Here is a 20030-nt window from a genome sequence, read left to right as displayed (position 1 = left end):
ACACACACACGTGCACGCACAAAGCCAACCTCTCTAACACACACATAGACACACACGCACAGCCCACCTCTCACACACACACACAAACATGCATGCACACAGCCCACCTCACACACACACACGCGTGCACACACCTCACTTCTCTCTGACACACACGTACACAGCCCACCTCTCTCTCTCTCACACACACACACACACGCATGCATACAGCCCACCTCTCTCACACACACACACATGCATGCACAAAGCCAACATCTCTAACAGAGACACACACGCATAGCCGACCTCTCTCACACACACACACGCATGCACACAGTCCACCTCTCTCACACACATGCATGCACACACCTCACTTCTGTCTGACACGCACACACACGTACACAGCCCACCTCTCTCACACAGACACACACACATACACACACCCTACCTCTCACACACACACTCACTTCTCTCTGACACACAGACACATACACACACACACAGCCCACCTCTGTCTCACACACACAGGCACACACTCACACACACAACTCACTTCTCTCTGCCACACAGACACAAACACACTCACGCACACACCTCACTTCTCTGTGACACACACAGAGCCCCCATCCGCTGAAGGAACCCCCACACGCGGTGCCCAGGTCTTTAGAAAGAAAAAGTCTCCTGGGGAGGAACACACGGTCCCCAGCGCCCCCTCCGGACCCCGACAGCGGCCAGTGGCGGCAGGGTGCAGGGAGGAGGGAAGAGCCTCCGGAGACTCCACCTCGGGCCGGGTTCCTGCTGTGGAATCCCGACCTGGCGGACGGGCGCGGCTTCCGGGGCCGCGGGCCCGTCCCCGCTGACCCCCAGGTTAGGCTCCCATGGCCTCTCAGTCCCAGGCTGAGGACCCCCACAACCCCTACACGGCGCCCCTCCTCATGAACCCCGGCCCCCTTCCGGGCAGGCCCGCGCTGCCCGTGCTGCAGGCGCTCCGACTCAGGCCCCATCGTGGGGTATGAGGGGGACGGGGTCCCTGCAGGCCGGGAGACGCAGCGAGGAGGCGCAGGCGGCCCGGAGCTCGGAGCTCGTCTCAGGCACCCCTTCTCGAGCCAGGGTCCGGGAGCGCGGGCAGCTGGAGGGCCCGGGGCGGGGCGGGGCGGGGCCGGGCGTGTCGGGGGCGGGACCAAGCATCGAGGGGCGGGACCAAGCATCGAGGGGCGGGGCCGGGCGTGCCGGGGGCGGGGCCGGCGGCGCTGTCCGGTGCTGAAGCCACGGCAGCGCCGGGAGCGCGGGGAGGAGCGGCCGCCATGGACTGAGTGCCGCCGACATGGGGCCGCCGCTCGCGCTCCTGCTGCTGCTGCTGCTGCCGCGCGCCCGGCCCGTCGCCCCCGCGCCCGCGCCCGCGCCCCGCACCCGGCCGCTCCCGGGGCTGCTCGGTGAGTGGGGTCGGGGTCGGGGTCGCGGTGGGGGAGGGGCGCCGTGTGGCTGAGGGGAGCGGGGAAGGGGCGCCTGACTGGGCGCGGGCGCGCTTCTGGGGGGAGGGGTGGGGAGGGCTGGGGAAGAGGTGTGGGGGCGGGCGGGTGTGGGGGCGGGGGAGCGCCCAGCGAGCGGCGCGGGGTCGCGGGCGCAGCGGCGGGCGCGCGCTCTGCGGGGGCGCCCCCGCGTGTCCGCGCCGCGTGTCCCCCCCCCCGCGCGGCCTCCCCCGCGCCTCGCGGTCGCGCGGGCGTCCCCCCGAGGGGAGTGGGGGGCAGCGGGGCGCGGGGAGGGCCAGGCCGCCGCCTCGCGGCCTGCGACGCGCGCCCGCCTTGCTGTTGAGGAGGGTCGGTAGAGGAGGGTCGGTTGAGGAGGGTCAGCTGAGGTGGGTCCGCGGGCGCCGGCCCTGGGCCCCTGAGGTGAGAGGAGCGCTTGTCGCGGGGCTGCGGGCAGAGCCGGCCCGGGCCTCGCCCCGCCGCCCCCCGGGCGCCGCCGTCCCAGAGACCGGGGACGGCCAACACAGGTGGGCACGGCCGCCGCAGGTCCCGGGCCCCCAGCGCCGCCCTGGCTTTTCTGGCGCACACGCAGCCCCGGCCTGCGGACAGCGAGCACGGGGAAGGCCAGCGCCACCCGGGAAGAGGTCCTCGCCCGCCCGGGGAGGTCCTGAGGGGAACAACGCGTCTGGTCCTCGCACCTGGCGTCCCCGTCGTCCAGCCACTTCCCCCCGAGCCACCGCGCGCCCAGGTGAGCCTGCCCCGCTGAGCCCCGCCCGGCAGGCTCGGCCCCCCCGCCCCCACTCTGCCTTGACCTCCAGGACCTTGCCTCAGAGCAGCCACAGAGGCCTGGCTGTGTGCTGGTCAGCCTTAGCTGGGCTGTGCTCCTTCCTTCATCTGGCCGGAACTGGCATGTCACCTCCTGTGAGAGCTGTTTGCTCAGCTCTCCCGACGCCGCCCTCCACACACACACGATCAGGGAGAACCAGGGTCAGCTGACACTGGACACTCGGTGTTCCAGGGAGGGCAGTTTCCATGGGATGAAGGCGAGGTTGGTCCTCGACTATTCTGTTTCCATTGTAACTGCCCATTCATCGCAAGCTGAAAATCTCTACCACTTTCAGAAATGGTAGAGAAAGGAGGAAGGAGGGGGTGGCTCAGGGAGCGAGCAAAGGAAAACCCAAAGGCAGACATAAGTGAACAGAAGAGAATCGCTAAGCTGCCTGGGACAGCACGGCCCGACACAGCAGTGGTGTTCTGGCTACCAGCAAAGTTGACTTGTATCGTTAAGGAGAGCCTTATTCCCCCTCTGTTTTTGATGTGCTTCTAGGGAGCCTCCTGAATGCAGTCTTGGTGTGGGTCAACCTTAGGGGCCCAGACCTTTTTGAACTGTCTCAGGGACTCCAGCTGATTGGTGTAGCCTGCTGGATCCCGGAATGATTGGACATTACCATGGCGGGGTGCACGGATAGCCAGATGGAAGTGTCCTCTCCCTACTGGGGGACCCAGCCTGGGGCTGCATGTGGCCACGCCTACCCACATACACTCGCAACGTCCTGTGCACTCAGCCTTCTATCCCTGCGCCATCCTCACCCAGGGGATGCTGCTGTGTCCTCAAGGCTCACATGCACAGTCTGCAGATGGTGCAGGGGGGCCATGGTCACCCATGAAAGGCACATGCTGCCATGTTTCTCTTTCTCAACTGTCTGGATCTTGTAAATAATGGTCACAGCAACTGCAGTGTTCCAAATAACGACAGACAAGGAAAGATGTACCCAGAGACCATAGATCTGGTCCCAGCTATGTCACTTATGCCTATTTATTTATTTAACTGTTAACACTCAACTTCAGGTTAAGGTCTATAGAACACATGGTTCAAGACGATACACATTTTGCCTCCTCAGTTGAGTCCTAGAGTTGCAGGTTAGAATCAGGGGTCAAATGTCACCAAGACCCGAGGCCAGCTTTTTCTGCAGAGGATGCCTTGCCTTGAATTAGGGGACAGTGAAGGAGCTCTTGTTGAAACCCTGGATTGACAAAACTACCGCGTCCGAGTGTATGTTCACTGCTCTGAGCCACGTGCCACAGTCCACAGCAACTGTTGGCAGCATCTCAGTGACCGTGGACATCTCACCGCTCCCTTTCCTCAAGGGCGCCCTCTCCCCCTTAATGATGTTAGCCTCCTGACCTTCAGCACCTATTCTGCCCGTGTCTTTCTGGTGCAGAAGGCTCCCTTATGGCAGATGGTGGCCTGTTATTTATGACACGGTGATGAGAGGTGCGTGGGGCAGGAATAAGGCACCCTTCTCAAGGACCCGACTCAGCTCTGCTTGTGGCCAGAACACCATTGCTGTCAGGTAGTGCTGTCCTGGGCAGCTTAGCGATTCTCTTCTGTCTTTGGGTTTTCTTTCTTCCTCGCTCTGCCCTTCTCTGTGATTTTAGGACATCCTTTTGTTCGGGTGCTCAGTACTTTTTCCATTATGCTGCTGTGAACTTGAGCCTTTTGTCTTTAAGTCATTCTTCAGTTATAGGGAGGCTAGTCTGTGAACCTGCTCTGGCAGCCCCCACATTTAAAGCAGTCATACATATTAAAGATCTTCCTTTTTTGCTAAAGAAACACGCATTTCATTTGCTAAAGGACAGAATCCACCTTTTGTGCAAATTCAGCTTGGAGAATCCCAAGTCAGACCTACCTGGCTTTGAAGATGGGCGCCTGTTTCTTTTTCTCCTTTGTTTTTGCCTCTCGATTTGCCCACATGTATTTTTCATTCACCAGTGAGCCCACACAGGACTGAGGAGAGCGCTGCCAGGAGCAGTCGGCGTGCTTTGTCACCTAGATGGCATGATGTTTATTTTTAAATCAAAGTATTCTTCCTGCCACAAGAGCACAATCCATCCTTGCTTCTTGGGGTCCGGAGCTGTTGGTTTTGCCTCTTGTATGGTGGTGAGCAGCCTGCCCCTCCCCCGAGCGAGAGCCCCGCTGCCTGCTGCCTTCTCTCCAGCTGTGAGCCTTTTCTCTGCCGGTGGTTTCCTCCTCCTCCTGCTCTGGCCCTGCAGCCCCAGGTGCTGATTGGTGTCCCAGTGCAGCGGGACTGGGGCACAAGGAGAACCCCAGGCTTCCGGGAGAGAGAGGTACCGACAGTGGGCGCCCCCACAGGTGCAGGGGCTTTGGGTTGGGTGGTGGTGTGGCTGTCTCCCGTGTCCAGAGATGGCAGTTAAATGTATCAGGCTCAGGAGGAATGTGCAGGGAATGAACGCGGTTCTCAGATGGCTTCCTCTCTGTGCGAAGCTCAGCTGTGCATCTCGGCGTCTCGCATCTCTCCTTTTAAACGCTCATCTGGTTTCGCACCTGGTTACCAAGATCATCAGCTGTGTGTGTTCCGGGGAGGTGCGGGGGTGTGCTCAATTTGTCATAGTCCTCTTTCTCTTTTCCTCGGTGGTGGTGCTGGTCCCCACTGACAATTTCTGAATGCCGTGAAATGTGCAGGCTTAGCTGGAGCCCTGGCTTCCCCTGAAGAAGGGCAGCAGGGTGTCTACAGCTCAGGCAGGGTGCAGCCCCAGGCTCATTGTCCTGGAGCACGTGGTTTGATGAGTTCTGTGGCAATCATTGGTTCTTTTACATGATAATAATTTCTACATTCTGAGTTTATTTTGTTCTATGTTTTACATGTAGTACTACCTAACTTGCAAATGCAGTTATTCACCCCTTTCCTTAGGATTTTTGGAAGTTAGGAATATGGAGTGAGGTGGTGAAGTATGAAGAAATGGGGTCAGCTGAGCTGTTATTACACACGGTCTTATTAAGAAGGGTTTCCATTGCCACAACCTCTTTGAGCAATACCTTAGAATTTCAAGATTTTTAAATGAAAACATGTTTGTAATTGAATGGGACCCAAACTGAAAAGAACCCTCAGGCTTTGGGTGGCAGATATTTAAGATATGCCTGTGTATATGCAAATATTGCTAGTTGAAGGATGTTTTATGGGTGGAGAGGCGGAAAAAAGCTTAAGGAGTGGGCGAGGCTTTCATCTAGATGTGTGTCGGTAGATGCAGGCCTGGCGAGGCTCAGCTAGCTAGAACCTATCTTATCTCTTCTGACTAGATGTTCTGTTTCCTGAGAAAGCAAACAGTTGAATTCATGGCAGATAACCCTCTGTGCCATATAACAGCACCTGGCAGCTGTTTTCACATTAGTCTAAATTGACCTTCATAAATGTAGACCCAGCTGGAATTATTTTTCACATCTTGGTTGATAGGAGGCCAGAAAACCGGAGAAACAGAAAACAGTCAATGCTCTTTGCAGCTGGCTGGAAACAGAGCTTGTAGGAGGACGAGGAAATTTTCTCTTTTAACTCCTGCCTTCTCTAACAGCTTGGCCACAACCACTGTTTAAGTATCTAGGGCAGGAAGTGAAAAGAGGTGCGGTTCTCCTGGAAACATTTATGTTCACATATTAAGTAACATTTTTGTTTGTTAGTCAGCTTCCAAGCTGATAAGTGAGTGACTCCCACATTAGTCTAAGAAACTGGACGTTGGACTTGGAAGTGCTGACGTGTGAAACATCAGGGTCCATCTGTCTTTAAAATGGCCTTCACGTGAGGTGTGAAGAAAGGAGGAGAGCGTTGAGGGTTTTCAGAGATCGCTTGGTGTTGACTCTCCTGTGTGGGGGTGGATAAGGGAGCGTTTGGTTCACTTATTTTGCCAGAGTATCGGCTGTAATTCAGAAAACGCAAGGACGTGCCCTCTTAACCTCATGTGACTAGTAATGGTTCCCGTGAGGGCAGTTCAAGAGTGTGATGGGCTGGAGGAAATGAGCTAATAGTTATAAAACAGATTGGGGTGATTTCTCTCTTTATTCAATTAAAAATGATCACACATGAAATCAAGTTTCTCTTTTGGTGTGTGTTCTGTGTACAGACTCCAGTGACAGGTGGCAGGACAGTCCTGTAACCCCAGCTCTGCCCCACTCGTTCCCCCAGCAGCCCCTGAGTGCCCTGTATGTGCCTACGTGCTGGCCCCAGAAGAGCCCTGGTGGACGCATGTTTCTGTCTGCGTTCCACAGGTGGGAAGCCTGAGGCCCAGAGCGGCTGAGGAGCACGCTGTGGGACGCCCGCTGCTGGGGCTGGGTCCTGGGCTCTGGCCTCCTCCAGCGGCTGACCCAGGATGGGGCGGCACCAGCCCCGAGTGTGCAGGTCCTGGCAGATGATCTGTATGCCCTCAGAGCCTGCCCCTCCAGTTCCCAAGAACAGGACGTCTGTAGGAGGGCGGTGATGTTCCAAACTGGGGTTTGTTCTGGCTGTCAGATTCAAGTATCTAGTTGGCCTTTCAGAGGGAATTTTGATGTTTAGAAACGGACGACTTGTTTTTGGACACCTAGCCTTCCCAAGATGGCAGGAGTGCAGTGCCACCATAGCATTCACAGATTCCTGTGTTCATGCCCTCTGCTCAGATGCCTCTCTGCTTCCATCAGATTTTTTGAATGTAGCAATACAAACACCAAAGAAGCTAGCTTTCACTTCAGACTCGTCATAGCAAATAGTCTAGTTCAGAGTAAGGGAGGAAGGAAGGGTTACTTTCATAGGAAAAGGTAGAGTGGTTCCATCTAGCTTGACATTTATTTATTTATTTAGCTTGACATTTAGAGTAACAGACAGGTAAGGGAGGGTGCCTTCTGATCATTCCTTATTCTTGCCTGAGGAGGTGAAAGAATGAAGCTTTCCTTGTGTGATGTGGGCAGTCTTTGTCCCAGGTGATTCTCAAAGCCCATTTTGCAGTCTCCTAATGTACAGTACAAAGGATGTGTTTGGAAGTTTGTTTGGGGGAAGGAATTTTCAGAAGAAAAACTGACCTGGTTTCCAAAGGGGAAAGGACTTTACATTAATGGCGCAAGTCAATTCTGACTCCAACAGTGAAATATAGTCAACTCATAAATGGACGGAGCAGCCCCTGAAGTTGGCCCTGGGAGGTTGATGCCTTTTCCATCTGGGGCTGTGGCTTTAATCCAGCTCAGAGCAGTAATTAACCTGAGGTGCGGCTGGAAGCCAGTTCAGTGATGTGTATGTTCTCTGAAGTAGCTGGTATTTTAGTGGCACCAGCTGAAGCAGACCGGTGAGAGGAAGCACAGTCTCTCCGTGGCAGGTGGGAATGGGGACGTGGGTGAAGAAGCAGCCTGAGCCGTGGTCCACCCGCCTTCCCGCCTCGAACCGTCTTCCATCCCGGAAAGGCACATTTGCTTTGTCAGTACTTCGGGTCTTCTTGAATCTCCTTTTCTGGTTTTGCCTGAAAATAGGCCAAGGTTCAGATCACCATACTTGCATCTGAGTTAAGTGCTGTCTGAACAAAACATGAGGAAGTACCAGGATCAGTTCTGGGCGACCGGGGCCCACCCTTGTGACTGAGCGCACCCCCCGCCCTCCCCGCCCCTGCCTGGTAGCTGCCTCCCCGGGGTGTTCTGGTCCTTGATCCAGGACACGGTCAGCGTGGGGACCAGAGAGGATTCTAACAGCTTCCAAACACGTGTGGGGCTGAGTGCATATGGGTCCAGGACACAGATCACGTGAGAAAGCTCATCATTTCGGGGTGGGGTGGGCATGTGGATAGACTAAGAAGCTGCCTCGTCTTTCTGTCTGCACTCACAGTGAGAGTCAGGAAAAATGGAGGGCTTCACCTGAATCTCTCTGAATTTATACCACGAGCAAAATGCCAGTTTGGGTGTGTGTGTGAGAGAATCTTACGAGACAGTGGGAGAACTCTTGACAATGGCAGTCCTAGTTGTAACCCTACTTGTTTTTAGAAGCTGTAGTTCTCTCCAGCTTGGTGGCCTGGCACAGTGGAATACTGTTATTATTGAAAACAGTGTTACTTTGCTGAGTCCAAGTCTCAGCTGAATTGACTACTGAGGTTTTTTTTTTTAAAAATTAACATTTAAAATAGTAATATCAGAAATTCCCTGGTGGTCCAGTGGTTAGGATTCTGTACATTTGTTTCTAAGGGCCTGGGTTTGATCCCTGGTTGGGGAACTAAGATCCCACAAGCCACGTGGTACAGGCAAAAAAAAAAAAAAAGGTCAATATTATTTATGTTTTCTAATAAACATATTTAAAAAACTGTCACTAGTTCAACTAAGTAGAATGCAGGCCCGATTGTGTTGTAACAGTGAGAACAAGCAGTGGTGATAACACGTCTGTAGCTTATGCCATCCCTCAAAAGAGCATAAGGCCCCTGAGTAAAAGAAAGAGGGCTTAGATAATAGTCATACAGATTTTACACATTTGAGTGTAAAGTGTACTAAAAAGAGGTAGTACATTCCTTTTTCAAATGGTCAACACTTTCTTTTAAATGATATTTAACTATTTGACTGACATTTGACAAATTCAAAAATCAGAGCACCTTTGAGGGTATATTTGACATGTCTAGTTTGCACTGTTTCAAAAACACTCAAAGTGTCTATATTTTGGTCTTATCTCCAAAGTGTAAACAGTATTTGATGATAGAGACCAAAGCCCTCGCATGTCTTGTGGAAGCACTGGAGGGGTCACACCAGCACTTGGGACCCACGCAGGGCTCCCGAGGCCACTGCTGTCCGCACCGCTCGCCTGGGCAGGTGTGAGGATGCCCCCATCCCGCTGGTGAAGATGGCCGTGACGGGGGGAGCAGGGTGCAGAGGCTCCCTGCCCCCAGGTCTGAGGACCACAGCATCTCTCTGCGGGACCTGGGCTCAGACCTTGATTTCCAACCGAGGGTGTGTGGGTCAGGTGCCAGGCCCACTCTGGGTCCGCTGGGCACTGCAGTCTGTCCCTCGGGCGTGTCTTTGTGGCTGCAGGAGGGAGCTAATGAGCCTGGCCGGTTGCCTGCCCCTTACCTACAGTTTGAGGGGTGATTCGTGCCCTGTGTTGGCAGGCCTGCCCCCACCCTAGGCTCTGGGTTCCTGCTGGGAGCCCCGCTGGGCTCTGGTTGGTGCCCCTTCCCTGTGGCGCACACCCCGAGTTCACCCCTCCTTCCCCGCAGCCTTCCTTGTGGAGAAGGGCTTCAGGCAGAGTGCGGGTGGGAGGGAGAGACGGCAGCGTCAGAAGCCAAGGCACCCATTCCTCGCAGCGCCAGAGGTGGGCTGGATGCCTCTCTGGCAGGGTGGCCTGGTGCCTGGCTGTGCACGGTCTGTCTCCCTGGAAGTGGCCGCGGCAGGCTGGGGTCTCCCATTGGCTTGTGTCTTGTTTGGGGCGAGCACTCCAAAGGGTGCATCAGGGGCAGGTGCTGAAACCCCAGAGGTTGCTCTCCTACATGAGTTTGTCATTGCTGGGAGTTTAAGCAGAAGGAAGTATTTGACAATTTGAGTAAAGAAACCTTCTTTAAATGAAAAGAATATTTTTCAGAATAAAGATTAGATTCTCAGTCTGTTAAGAAGCAGTATCACTTACTTCCTGATATCTGTGATCATTTCTAATGGTTCTGTATTCCTAACATATCATAATGAACTTAAACTTTAATTTACCCTCATCATAGAGAATACTGGTGCATACACACAGATCTATAACCAGGCCATGCAGAGGATATTGCCAGTGTGCTGAAAACCATCGTGCGAAATTCATCAGACAACTACGTGTCTAGAGGAACAAACTGGTGGGGTATCAAAGGAGCAGCCTGGGAAGGGAGGCTCTATTAGTAAAGAATGCTGCACGTGGGTATGGGGTAAAGAGCGTCAGTGCGTCAGAGCTCAGCGGTGAGCTAGGTTCTGCTTAGTTACATCTGTTCTATCTGAGGAGAAGCAGTTCTCAAAGAGTATCTTGGTTTAGCACTATCCTGAGAAGATAAAAACGCGCAATCTGTTAAAGGCAGAAACTTGGATATTCATATACATATGCCTGCTCTTCTTCGCTTGTGTTCAGACATGCGTTTATTCACTGGGCTGCCTTGGGTCAGCCGTGGGCCCCCACTGCAGCAGGCCGGGTCCTCTGTTGCAGCGCGGATGCTCACTGCGCCTCCAGGCCCAGAGTTGCAGCATGTGGGCTTGTTAGTTGCTCCACACCACGGGGATCCCAGTTCCCGGACCAGGGATCGAACCCACGTCCCCTGCATTGCAAGGTGGATTCTTAACCACAGGACCACCAGGGAAATCCTTCTGAAGATTCTGAGGGAGAGAAATACAGATGTGAAACTAATTTTAGTGTTCCAGGAGACTACATTATTGACATATTAGTAAGTTAACTAAGAAGTCAGTTGGTGATGTTAAAAAGTGATATATTTGATCTGAATTGATACTGTTGAAGGATATGTTGCATTTGTTTAATGATTAAATGTTTTCCTTAGGAACTCTGAAAGAACATCAGATATCCACAGTATATTTAAAGTCAAACACTAGGAAAAAAGAGTGATCCAGATTGTTAGAGGAGATCTTACAGGAAATAAGATGTTTCACAATGATTGTAGGAGATTGAATGTTTCAGTTCAGTCAGTTCAGTTCAGTCGCTCAGTCGTGTCCAACTCTTTGCAGCCCCATGAATCACAGCATGCCAGGCCTCCCTGTCCATCACCAACTCCTGGAGTTCACTCAGACTCACGTCCATTGAGTCAGTGATGCCATCCAGCCATCCCATCCTCTGTCATTCCCTTCTCCTCCTGCCCCCAATCCCTCCCAGTATCAGAGTCAACTCTTCGTATGAGGTGGCCAAAGTATCGGAATTCAGCTTTAGCATCAGTCCTTCCAAAGAAATCCCAAGGCTGATCTCCTTCAGAATGGACTGGTTGGACCTCCTTGCAGTCCAAGGGACTCTCAAGAGTCTTCTCCAACACCACAGTTCAAAAGCATCAATTCTTCGGTGCTCAGCCTTCTTCACAGTCCAACTCTCACATCCATACATGACCACTGGAAAAACCATAGCCTTGAGTAGACGGACCTTTGTTGGCAAAGTAATGTCTCTGCTTTTCAATATGCTGTCTAGGTTGACCATAACTTTTCTTACAAGGAGTAAGTGTCTTTTAATTTCATGGCTGCAGTCACCATCTGCAGTGATTTTGGAGCCCAAAAAATAAGGTCTGACACTGTTTCCACTGTTTCCCCATCTATTTCCCATGAAGTGATGGGACCAGATGCCATGATCTTTGTTTTCTGAATGTTGAGCTTTAAGCCAACTTTTTCACTCTCCACTTTCACTTTCATCAAGAGGATTGAATGGTTACTAACTCCCAAATCAAAGCCTTAACTTGAACGTTTCTATGTGGGTGTGGGTATGTGTGTTTCAAGTGCTGTAATAGTTCCTCCAGGATATCGTAAGATGCCTCTTCGCTGTGTAAAATAAATGAATGATGGAGGAAGAGTATGTTCTCTGCAGACGAGATAGAGGCTTGCTTTAAGTGCCCCCTTGAGAAAGAGGTGTTGAGCTCCTTTACCAGCCCAGTGGTCCTCCACTGGGGTCTCGGCTGCCGTGGGGACATTTCCGGTTGTCTCAGCTTGGGTGGGAGGTGTGCTGCTAGGGTCTCCAGAGAAGGGGTTGGGATGTTGGACAGCCTACAGTGCACTGGGTGCCCCCACCTCAGAGGACTGGCCAGACCCCCTGAGGAGCCCTGCTGCAGGTGGGGCTTGGGAGGAGCTGCTGGCTGTGTGCTCACATGCGGGGGGAGAGGTGGGCTGATAGGGTGGCAGGACAGCTGTAACAGAAAGAAGCTTGCCTTCTCCCCACGACCCTCCGGTTCTGGTGGGGTGACCACGGACCACCCTCGAATCTGAACTGTAACTGTTCTGCGAGAAACCTCACCTCGTGGACATGGCCTGCGCCACGTGTGTGTGCACGCATCAGTGTACATATGTGTGTCCACAGATTTGCAAATCACATATGCTTTACTGAACTAATGCTTATTATAAAACTAAACACAAATTTAGAAAGAATGAGATAACGTTGTTGTTGTTCAGTCACTAAGCTGTGTCCAACTCTTTGTGACTGTATGGACTGCAGCACGTCCGGCTTCCCTGTCCATCACCATATCCTGGAGCTTGCTCAAACTCACGTCCATTGACTCGGTGATGCCATCCAACCATCTCATCCTCTGTCATCGTCATCTCCTCCTGCCTTCTATCTTCCCCAGCATCAGGGTCTTTTCTAATGAGTCAACTCTTTGCATCAACTGGCCAAAGTACTGGAGCTTCAGCTTCGGCATCAGTCCTTCCAATGAATATTCAGAGTTGATTTCCTTTAGAATTGACTGGTTTGATCTCCTTGCAGTCTAAGGGACTCTCAAGAGTCTTCGCCAACACCACAGTTCAACAATATTAGTTTTCTGGCACTCGGCCTTCTTAATGGTCCAACTCTCACATCCGTACATGAGTACTGGAAAAACCATAGATTTGACTATATTAACCTTTGTTGTCAAAGTGACGTCTCTGATTTTTAATATGCTATCTAGGCTTGTCATAACTTTTCTTCTAGGGAGCAAGCATCTTTTAATTTAGTGGCTGCAGTCACCATCTGAAGTGATTTTGGAGTCCAAGTAAAAAAGTCTGTCACTGTTCCCATTGTTTCCCCATCTATTTGCCATGAAGTGATGGGACCAGATGCCATGATCTTAGTTTTTTGAATGTTGAGTTTTGAGCCAGTTTTTTCACTCTCCTCTTTAACCTTCTTCAAAAGGTTCCTCTTCACTTTCTGCCATAAGGGTGGTGTCATCTGCATATCTGAAGTTATTGATATTTCTCCTGGTGATCTTGATTCCCGCTTGTTCTTCATGCAGCCTGACATTTCACGTGATGTACTCTGTATATAAGTTAAATAAGCAGGGTAACAACATACAGGCTTGATGTACTCCTTTCCCAATTTGAACCAGTTCATTGTTCCATGTCTAGTTCTAACTTTTGCTTCTTGACCTAGATACAGGTTTCTCAGGAGGCAGGTAAGGTGGTCTGGTATTCCTTTATCTTTAAGAATTTCCCCCAGTAGTTTGTGATCCACACAGTCAAAGGCTTTAGCATACTCAATGAAGCAGAAGTAGATGTTTTTCTGGAACTCTCTTGCTTTTTCTATGATCTAGTGGATGTTGGCAATTTGATCTCTGGTTCCTTTGCCTTTTCTAAATCTACCTTGAACATCTGGAAGTTCTCGGTTCATGTACTGTTGAAGCCTGGCTTGGAGAATTTTGAGCATTACTTTACTAGCATGTGAGATGAGTACAATTGTACAGTAGTTTGAACATCCTTTGACATTGCCTTTCTTTGGGATTGGAATGAAAACTGACCTTTTCCAGTCCTGTGGCCACTGCTGAGTTTTTCAAATTTGCTGGCATATTGAGTGTAGCACTTTCACAGCATCGTCTTTTAGGATTTGAAATAGCTCAGCTGAAATTCCATCACCTCCACTAGCTTTGTTTGTAGTGATGCTTCCTAAGGCCCACTTGACTTCGCACTCCAAAATGTCTGGCTCTAGGTGAGTAATCACACCATTGTGCTTATCTGGGTCACTAAGATCTTTTCTATAGAGTTCTTCTGTTTATTCTTGCCACCTCTTCTTAATATCTTCTGCTTCTGTTAGGTCCATACCATTTCTGTCCTTTATTGTGCCCATCTTTGCATGAAATGTTCCCTTGGTATCTCTAATTTTCTTGAAGAGATCTCTAGTCTTTCCCATTCTCTTGTTTTCCTCTATTTCTTTGCATTGATCACTGAGGAAGGCTTTCTTATCTCTCCTTGCTATTCTCTGGAACTCTGCTTTCAGATGGATATATCTTTCCTTTTCTCCTATGCGTTTCGCTTCTCTTCTTTTTTCAGCTCTCTGTAAGGCCTCCTCAGACAACCATTTTTCCTTTTTGCATTTCTTTTCCTTGGAGATAGTTTTGATCACTGCCTCTTGCACAGTGTCATGAATTTCCATTCATAGTTCTTTGGGCACTCTGTCTATCAAATCTAATCCCTTGAATCTGTCACTTCCACTGTATAATTGTAAGGGATTTGATTTGGGTCATCCCTGAATGGGGTGGTGTCACCCAGCAGTCTTGCTTCCAGCTTGTGGTTTATCCAGCCCAGCACCTCATATGATGTATCGGAATGATGTTCACTGCTTCCCAGGTGGTGGTAGCGGTAAAGAACCCTCTTGCCAATACAGGAGACATAAGAAATGTGGGTTCAGTCCTTGGGTTGGGATGATCCCCTGGAGGAGGGCATTGCAACCAGCTGCAATATTCTTGCCTGGAGAATCCCAAGGCAGAGGAGCCTGGCAGGCTATGGCCCATAGGGTCACGAAGAGTTGGCTATGACTGAAGCAATTTAGCACATACAGCACTCACTGCATATAAGTTAAATAAGCAGGGTGACAATATACGGCCTTGACGTACTCCCTTCCCAATTTTGAACCAGTCCGTTGTTCCATCTTCAGTTCTAACTGTTGCTGCTTGACCTGCATATAGATTTCTCAGGAGGCAAGTAAGGTGGTCTGGTAATTCTATATCTTTAAGATAACATTGCCAATGATTAATTATTGTTTTTGAAAGTAAAAAAACTTTTGTACTCATTAATATTAATATTGTTTCAGATGCTTAGTTTTTATTTATTTTTTTGCTTAGTTTTTAAATGTTTTTTCAATCCCAGTGGTTTCAGGGTATAATTATCTACTGTATCAAGGCATAATATGCAGTTAGAACAATGTCTACTATTAATGATAATATATAGAAATCCATATTTGAAAAATTCTGGAGGATGATTTTTAATCTTGACTGCTTTCTTGTTGGGTCTGATTAAATTGCCATTCCTTTGACCTCGTGTCTGAATAGTTCCCACTAGGACAAGTATCAGCTCATCCCATTTTCTATGTTAGTGTCATCATTAACAGTCTATGATTTCTTTGCAAAAGTCCTTCCAATCTGACTCATTGTGTTTAGTTACAGTTGGTTGTAACCCGCGTCACGGGGCACGCGTGGGCGACGGCACATCGAGAGGACCGGTGCAGGTGGAGGGAGGTCTACCCTCGCACCTCCTTCACCAGGACTCAGGGCCTATTTGCCACAGACTGGTAAGGCTGCAGAGTGAGCCCTGAGTTGGAGTAATGCTGAGTGGACAGAGGAGCCTGGCAGGCTACAGTCCATGGGCTTGGAAAGAGTTGGATATGACTTAGCAACTAAACTAAACAGTATATACACTCAGTTGTTTTTGCTGATAAATGGATGAGCCAAATGTAGACTCACAGGTGGAAGATTCCCTGGTCCAGTTTCATCAATTTTTGTTAGTGTTAGTCTCTCAGTTGTGTCTGACTCTTTGCAACCCCATGGGCCTGCCAGGCTCCTTTGTCCATGAGATTCTTTAGACAGGAATACTGGGGTGGCTTGCCATGCCCTCCTCCAGGGTATCTTCCCAACCTGGGGATTGAACCCAGGTCTCCCTTATTGCAGGCAGATTCTTTACTGTCTGAATCACCAGGGAAGCCCAGTTTATAACTTCTAAGTGAGGAGATTGAGACATGAGGACGTGGTGATCACAAAGCCTCCCAGACTGACCCAGAGAGACACTGAGGAGAGATACAGGGGTCCTCTTGGTCTGAAAGTCTCCAAGGAAGTTAATAAACATGGCCATGAAGTGTGGGCGGGCCTTGCTCAAGTTGAGTCCGGATGCGGGCCCAGTTATTCTTCCAGAATCCTTCCAGTTATTCTGGATTTGGACTCTTTATTTTCAAAAGTGATAGTAAAGGATTATATTTTCCCACAAATATACATTGTCTTCTTTTGAACATTTCTTGACTATCTGAACATCTCTTCTGGCCTCATCAGCATCCAAAGCTGATGTTTTGTGTATTTCTAGGAAGCAGAGTCCCTTTCTTGTTCCCTGCCTCGTTTCTCTGGCTTGGTATAAAATGTCAGTGAATTACAGAGGACTACTGATGATCAGATGATTAATTCCTATCAAGTATTTTTATAAAAGTGGGATGAGGGAAGAGAATATCTGATCTCAATCAGATTTTCTTGCTACTGTTCTTCATGCATCACTGTCTCCTCCAGAACACTTAATAAAATCTAGATTCTTGTTCTAAGAACATTTCAAAATGAGTGAATGGCTCGTCTTTACCTTAGAAAATGTCAGGAAGTGAGATTTACTTATTCACTTGGAATAAAATGTAAGCATTCAGAAAGTATACACTCTTATTTGGACCTTACTCTATTGGCACCTGCCAGTGGGCTGAGTGACCCATATCACGGTCTCATTTTCATTTAGAAACCATTTTTATGTCAGCTTAATCGCTTTCTACTAAATGACAAAATCTAAAGCTATTTCAATGCCAAAGATCCCAGAGGCAGTTCCGTTCCCATTAGTGGTGGACGGAGGCATTTGACTAACCCACTAGAACACGAGAGAGTCTGGACCAGGGTGGCAGATAGAAGAAGAATCAGAGTGAAGAGTTGGAGGGAATTCTAGGAGAAGGTGGATCAGAGCGTCAGCCAGTTCTGGGGAGGGCTCCCCACTTCCCAGGCAGGGCTCCTGGTAGTGTCTCTGAGGTGCTGTTTGGGACCCGAGTGGGTTGTGGATGAGAAGTGGTTCAGGGGAGAGAGGACAGGCCTCGCAGGGTCAGAGACCAGCGTGAGCCGTCTCACCTTCTCCAGATAAGGTGTCGGGGGCTTTGCCTTTGCCTTCAGCCGGAAGCAGGAGCCAGGCTTCTCTGGGGAAGGTGACATCCCCAGAGATTACAGGGGGCTCCAAGTTCACGTCTGTGCCTAGGACACAGACAGCAATCCACCTGTGAATGGCACAGGTTTGAACTGCACAAATCCACTTACGTATCAGTGTTTTTCCATTAATACGTTACACTGCAGTCTGAGGGTTAAATCCATGGATAAAGAACCAGATACAGATATGGGACTGTAGCATCCATGGATCTGGTGTCCATGGTGGGTCCTGGGACTAACCCCATGTATACCAATGGAAAACTGTATGTCTTGAGGAAAATTCAGATATTTATCCTTCGTCAGGTTTCTCTAATATCATTATGAACAAAGTGTCAATTTTCCCTTGAGCTATACAATAGTCATATAATGCGCTGAGCACTTAGTGCCAGGCCCTGTACCAGCACTGGACATGCAAACACGTCAGTGTCCTTGCCCCCCCGACCCTCCCTTGCCTCTGAGAACCTTCCTTGCCTGCAGAACCTTCCCTGCCCTCCAGAACTTTCCATGCCCTCCAGAACTTCCCCTGCCCTCCAGAACTTTCCATGACCTCCAGAACTGTCCTTGCTTTTGAGAACCTTCTAGAACTTTCCATGCCCTCCAGAACTTTCCATGCCCTCCAGAACTCTCCTTGCTTTTGAGAACTTTCCACAACTTTCCATGCCCTCTAGAACTTCTCATGATCTCCAGAACTTTCCATGACCTCCAGAACCTTCCCTGCCCTCCAGAACTTTCCCTGCCCTCTAGAACTTTCCGTGATCTCCAGAACTTTCCTTGCCTTTGAGAACCTTCTAGAACTTTCTATGACCTCCAGAACCTTCTTCCCTGCCCTCCAGAAGTTCACCAGGGCCCCTCTCCTGTGCATTCCTAGTGCTTGTCATACAATGAAGTTTTCCCACGTGAGAAGACCTTCCTGTGTAAGTACTGTGTTCTTCCTTCTGTGGATAGTTATTTTGTTGTGCTTCCTAATTCTTGCCAGGAAATCCAGGTAACACTTGTGAAGTTGACTTTTACCTTTCGGGACCCTGAAGGAATAGATGTTTCTCATTAGCTGTGCTGATGAACATAGGCTTTATTAAAAAATAATAGCATGCCAAAAGAAACAAAAATCCCAAACCTTGGAACAGGCAGAATAAAATAAATGAAATATGGCCCCAGTTTGAACTTGGAGACTCAGCAGGCAGAGCTTCAGGTCCAGCTTGAAAACACACTTTCGAAACGCTTCTGTGTGAATGTGATGGCCCTGGGGAAGCAGGCATTTGGGGAGGGAGGCCTTGCCCCCCTACGTCCTCCTCCACAGCCTTGGTTATTTGTTGTTTGGGTCCTTTGGGGCTTGGCGTGGGGTAGCTGCTGGGCTGAGAGAAGAAAGCCCTTCTGTGAACCCCTAATTGATGAGCTGTCCCTAAAAAGATAGAAAGGTCACAGCTGTGCTGTGAATTGTTTCCTTAGGCACGGACCACCATTGGCCTCGATCTGGCGGTTTATGGCGTTCCATGTGTCAGCCCTGAGTGGCTGAGACGGGGCCCACAGTCTGCAGGTGCCTTGCTGGCCGCTCCAGGGCCTGTGAGGGTGCTCTCTGTTTCTCTGCTCTGGGTTCTGTGTGGCTTGTGTTTGGAGTTGACCTTCGGCGGCTTCTGTGGCCTGTGTCCTAAATTAACAACTAGAAGAAACTGGAAGTGAGGTGTTTGTGGAAAGGACGCGAGAGTGAGGAGGAAGGACTCTTGCCTAGATTTACACACTTCGTGCTGCAGGCAGGGGCGTGAGCATGCAGACCGTGTGTGATGCTCGGCCAGTTGTGGCCTTCCAGGCCCATGGCCCAGGCTGTGAGTGGACAGCACCTGAGTCTTCGGTCGGTTTGTGGTCAGAGCTGCGAGACTGCTCTCTCTGGCAGCTCCAGTTTGGCTCAGAGCTCACATGTTCGTCGCCTCAGAGGCTCCCGTGTTTCTGTATTGGGGTTCCAGGGTTCGGGGCAGCACCCCTGTAGTAAGACCTGGCAGAGCTGTGCTGGGTCTTCGTTGTGTGGGCTTTTTCTAGCTGCGGCGAGTGGGAGCTGCTACTCATTGCAGTGCTGGGGCCTCTGCTTCTGGTGGCTTCTTGTCATGCATCGTGGGCTGCAGGCTCCAGGTTGTGGGGCGTGCGGGCCTCGGTGCTCTGCGCCTGTGGAGTCTTGCTGGATCAGGGCTCGAACCCATGTTTCCTGCATTGACGGGCAGATTCTCTACCACTGAGCCAAAAGGGAAGTCTTCTCTCTTTTTTTGATGCTTGTGATTTTTCTAAGACGTGATTGTGGTAGCAACTGGTAGGGTTTTTTTTCTTTAAGCATTTTAAATTGGAAATGTAAAGATTTGGCAACTTTGTATTGGTTCTCCCAATCTGAAAAAAAATGGTTACTCGTTTGTGGGATTAAAAAAATGCAGACTGCTATTTTAAGGAATGCTGCTGCTGGTAAATCGCTTCAGTCGTGTCTGACTCTGTGCGACCCCATAGACGGCAGCCCACCAGGCTCCCCCGTCCCTGGGATTCTCCAGGCAAGAACACTGGAGTGGGTTGCCATTTCCTTCTCCAGTGCATGAAAGTGAAAAGTGAAAGTGAAGTCGCTCAGTCGTGTCTGACTCTTAGCGACTCCATGGACTGCAGCCCACCAGGCTCCTCCGCCCCTGGGATTTCCCAGGCAAGAGTACTGGAGTGGGGTGCCACTGCCTTCTCCGATTTTAAGGAATAGTTATGTTTTAAATTTCAGTTTTATTGTGTACAGCTGACGTACTGCACTGTGTAAGTTTGAGGTGCACAGCGTGATGACTTGACTTCCATTGATCATGAAGCGATTACAGTAAGTTTAGCTAACATCCAGCATACAGATAACAAGAAAAAAGGAAGCAGAGCTTTTTCCCTTGGGATGAGAGCTTTGAAGATCTGCTCTCGGCAGCTTCCGATGCACTGTGCGAAGCACCCCCTGCACTGCTG

At 50.3% G+C, this 20030-nt stretch overlaps 1 protein-coding gene across 1 annotated transcript in view; it reads left to right on the top strand.

The window, feature by feature from the left end:
* The first annotated feature begins 1273 nt into the window (after positions 1-1273).
* Positions 1274-20030, top strand: part of PTPRN2 (protein tyrosine phosphatase receptor type N2) — a 605862-nt gene continuing 587105 nt past the window's right edge. The window contains exon 1 of the mRNA XM_070369001.1: positions 1274-1412. Within this exon, the coding sequence (XP_070225102.1) occupies positions 1304-1412 (109 nt within the window). The 5' untranslated portion in view covers positions 1274-1303. The remainder of the gene's footprint in view (positions 1413-20030) is intronic.

The sequence above is a fragment of the Bos mutus genome, chromosome 4, assembly GCF_027580195.1.
Source record: "Bos mutus isolate GX-2022 chromosome 4, NWIPB_WYAK_1.1, whole genome shotgun sequence".
In the NCBI taxonomy this organism is placed as follows: domain Eukaryota; kingdom Metazoa; phylum Chordata; class Mammalia; order Artiodactyla; family Bovidae; genus Bos; species Bos mutus.
Note: the sequence above shows the minus strand (reverse complement) of the source record. Positions and strands in the feature narration are given on the sequence as shown.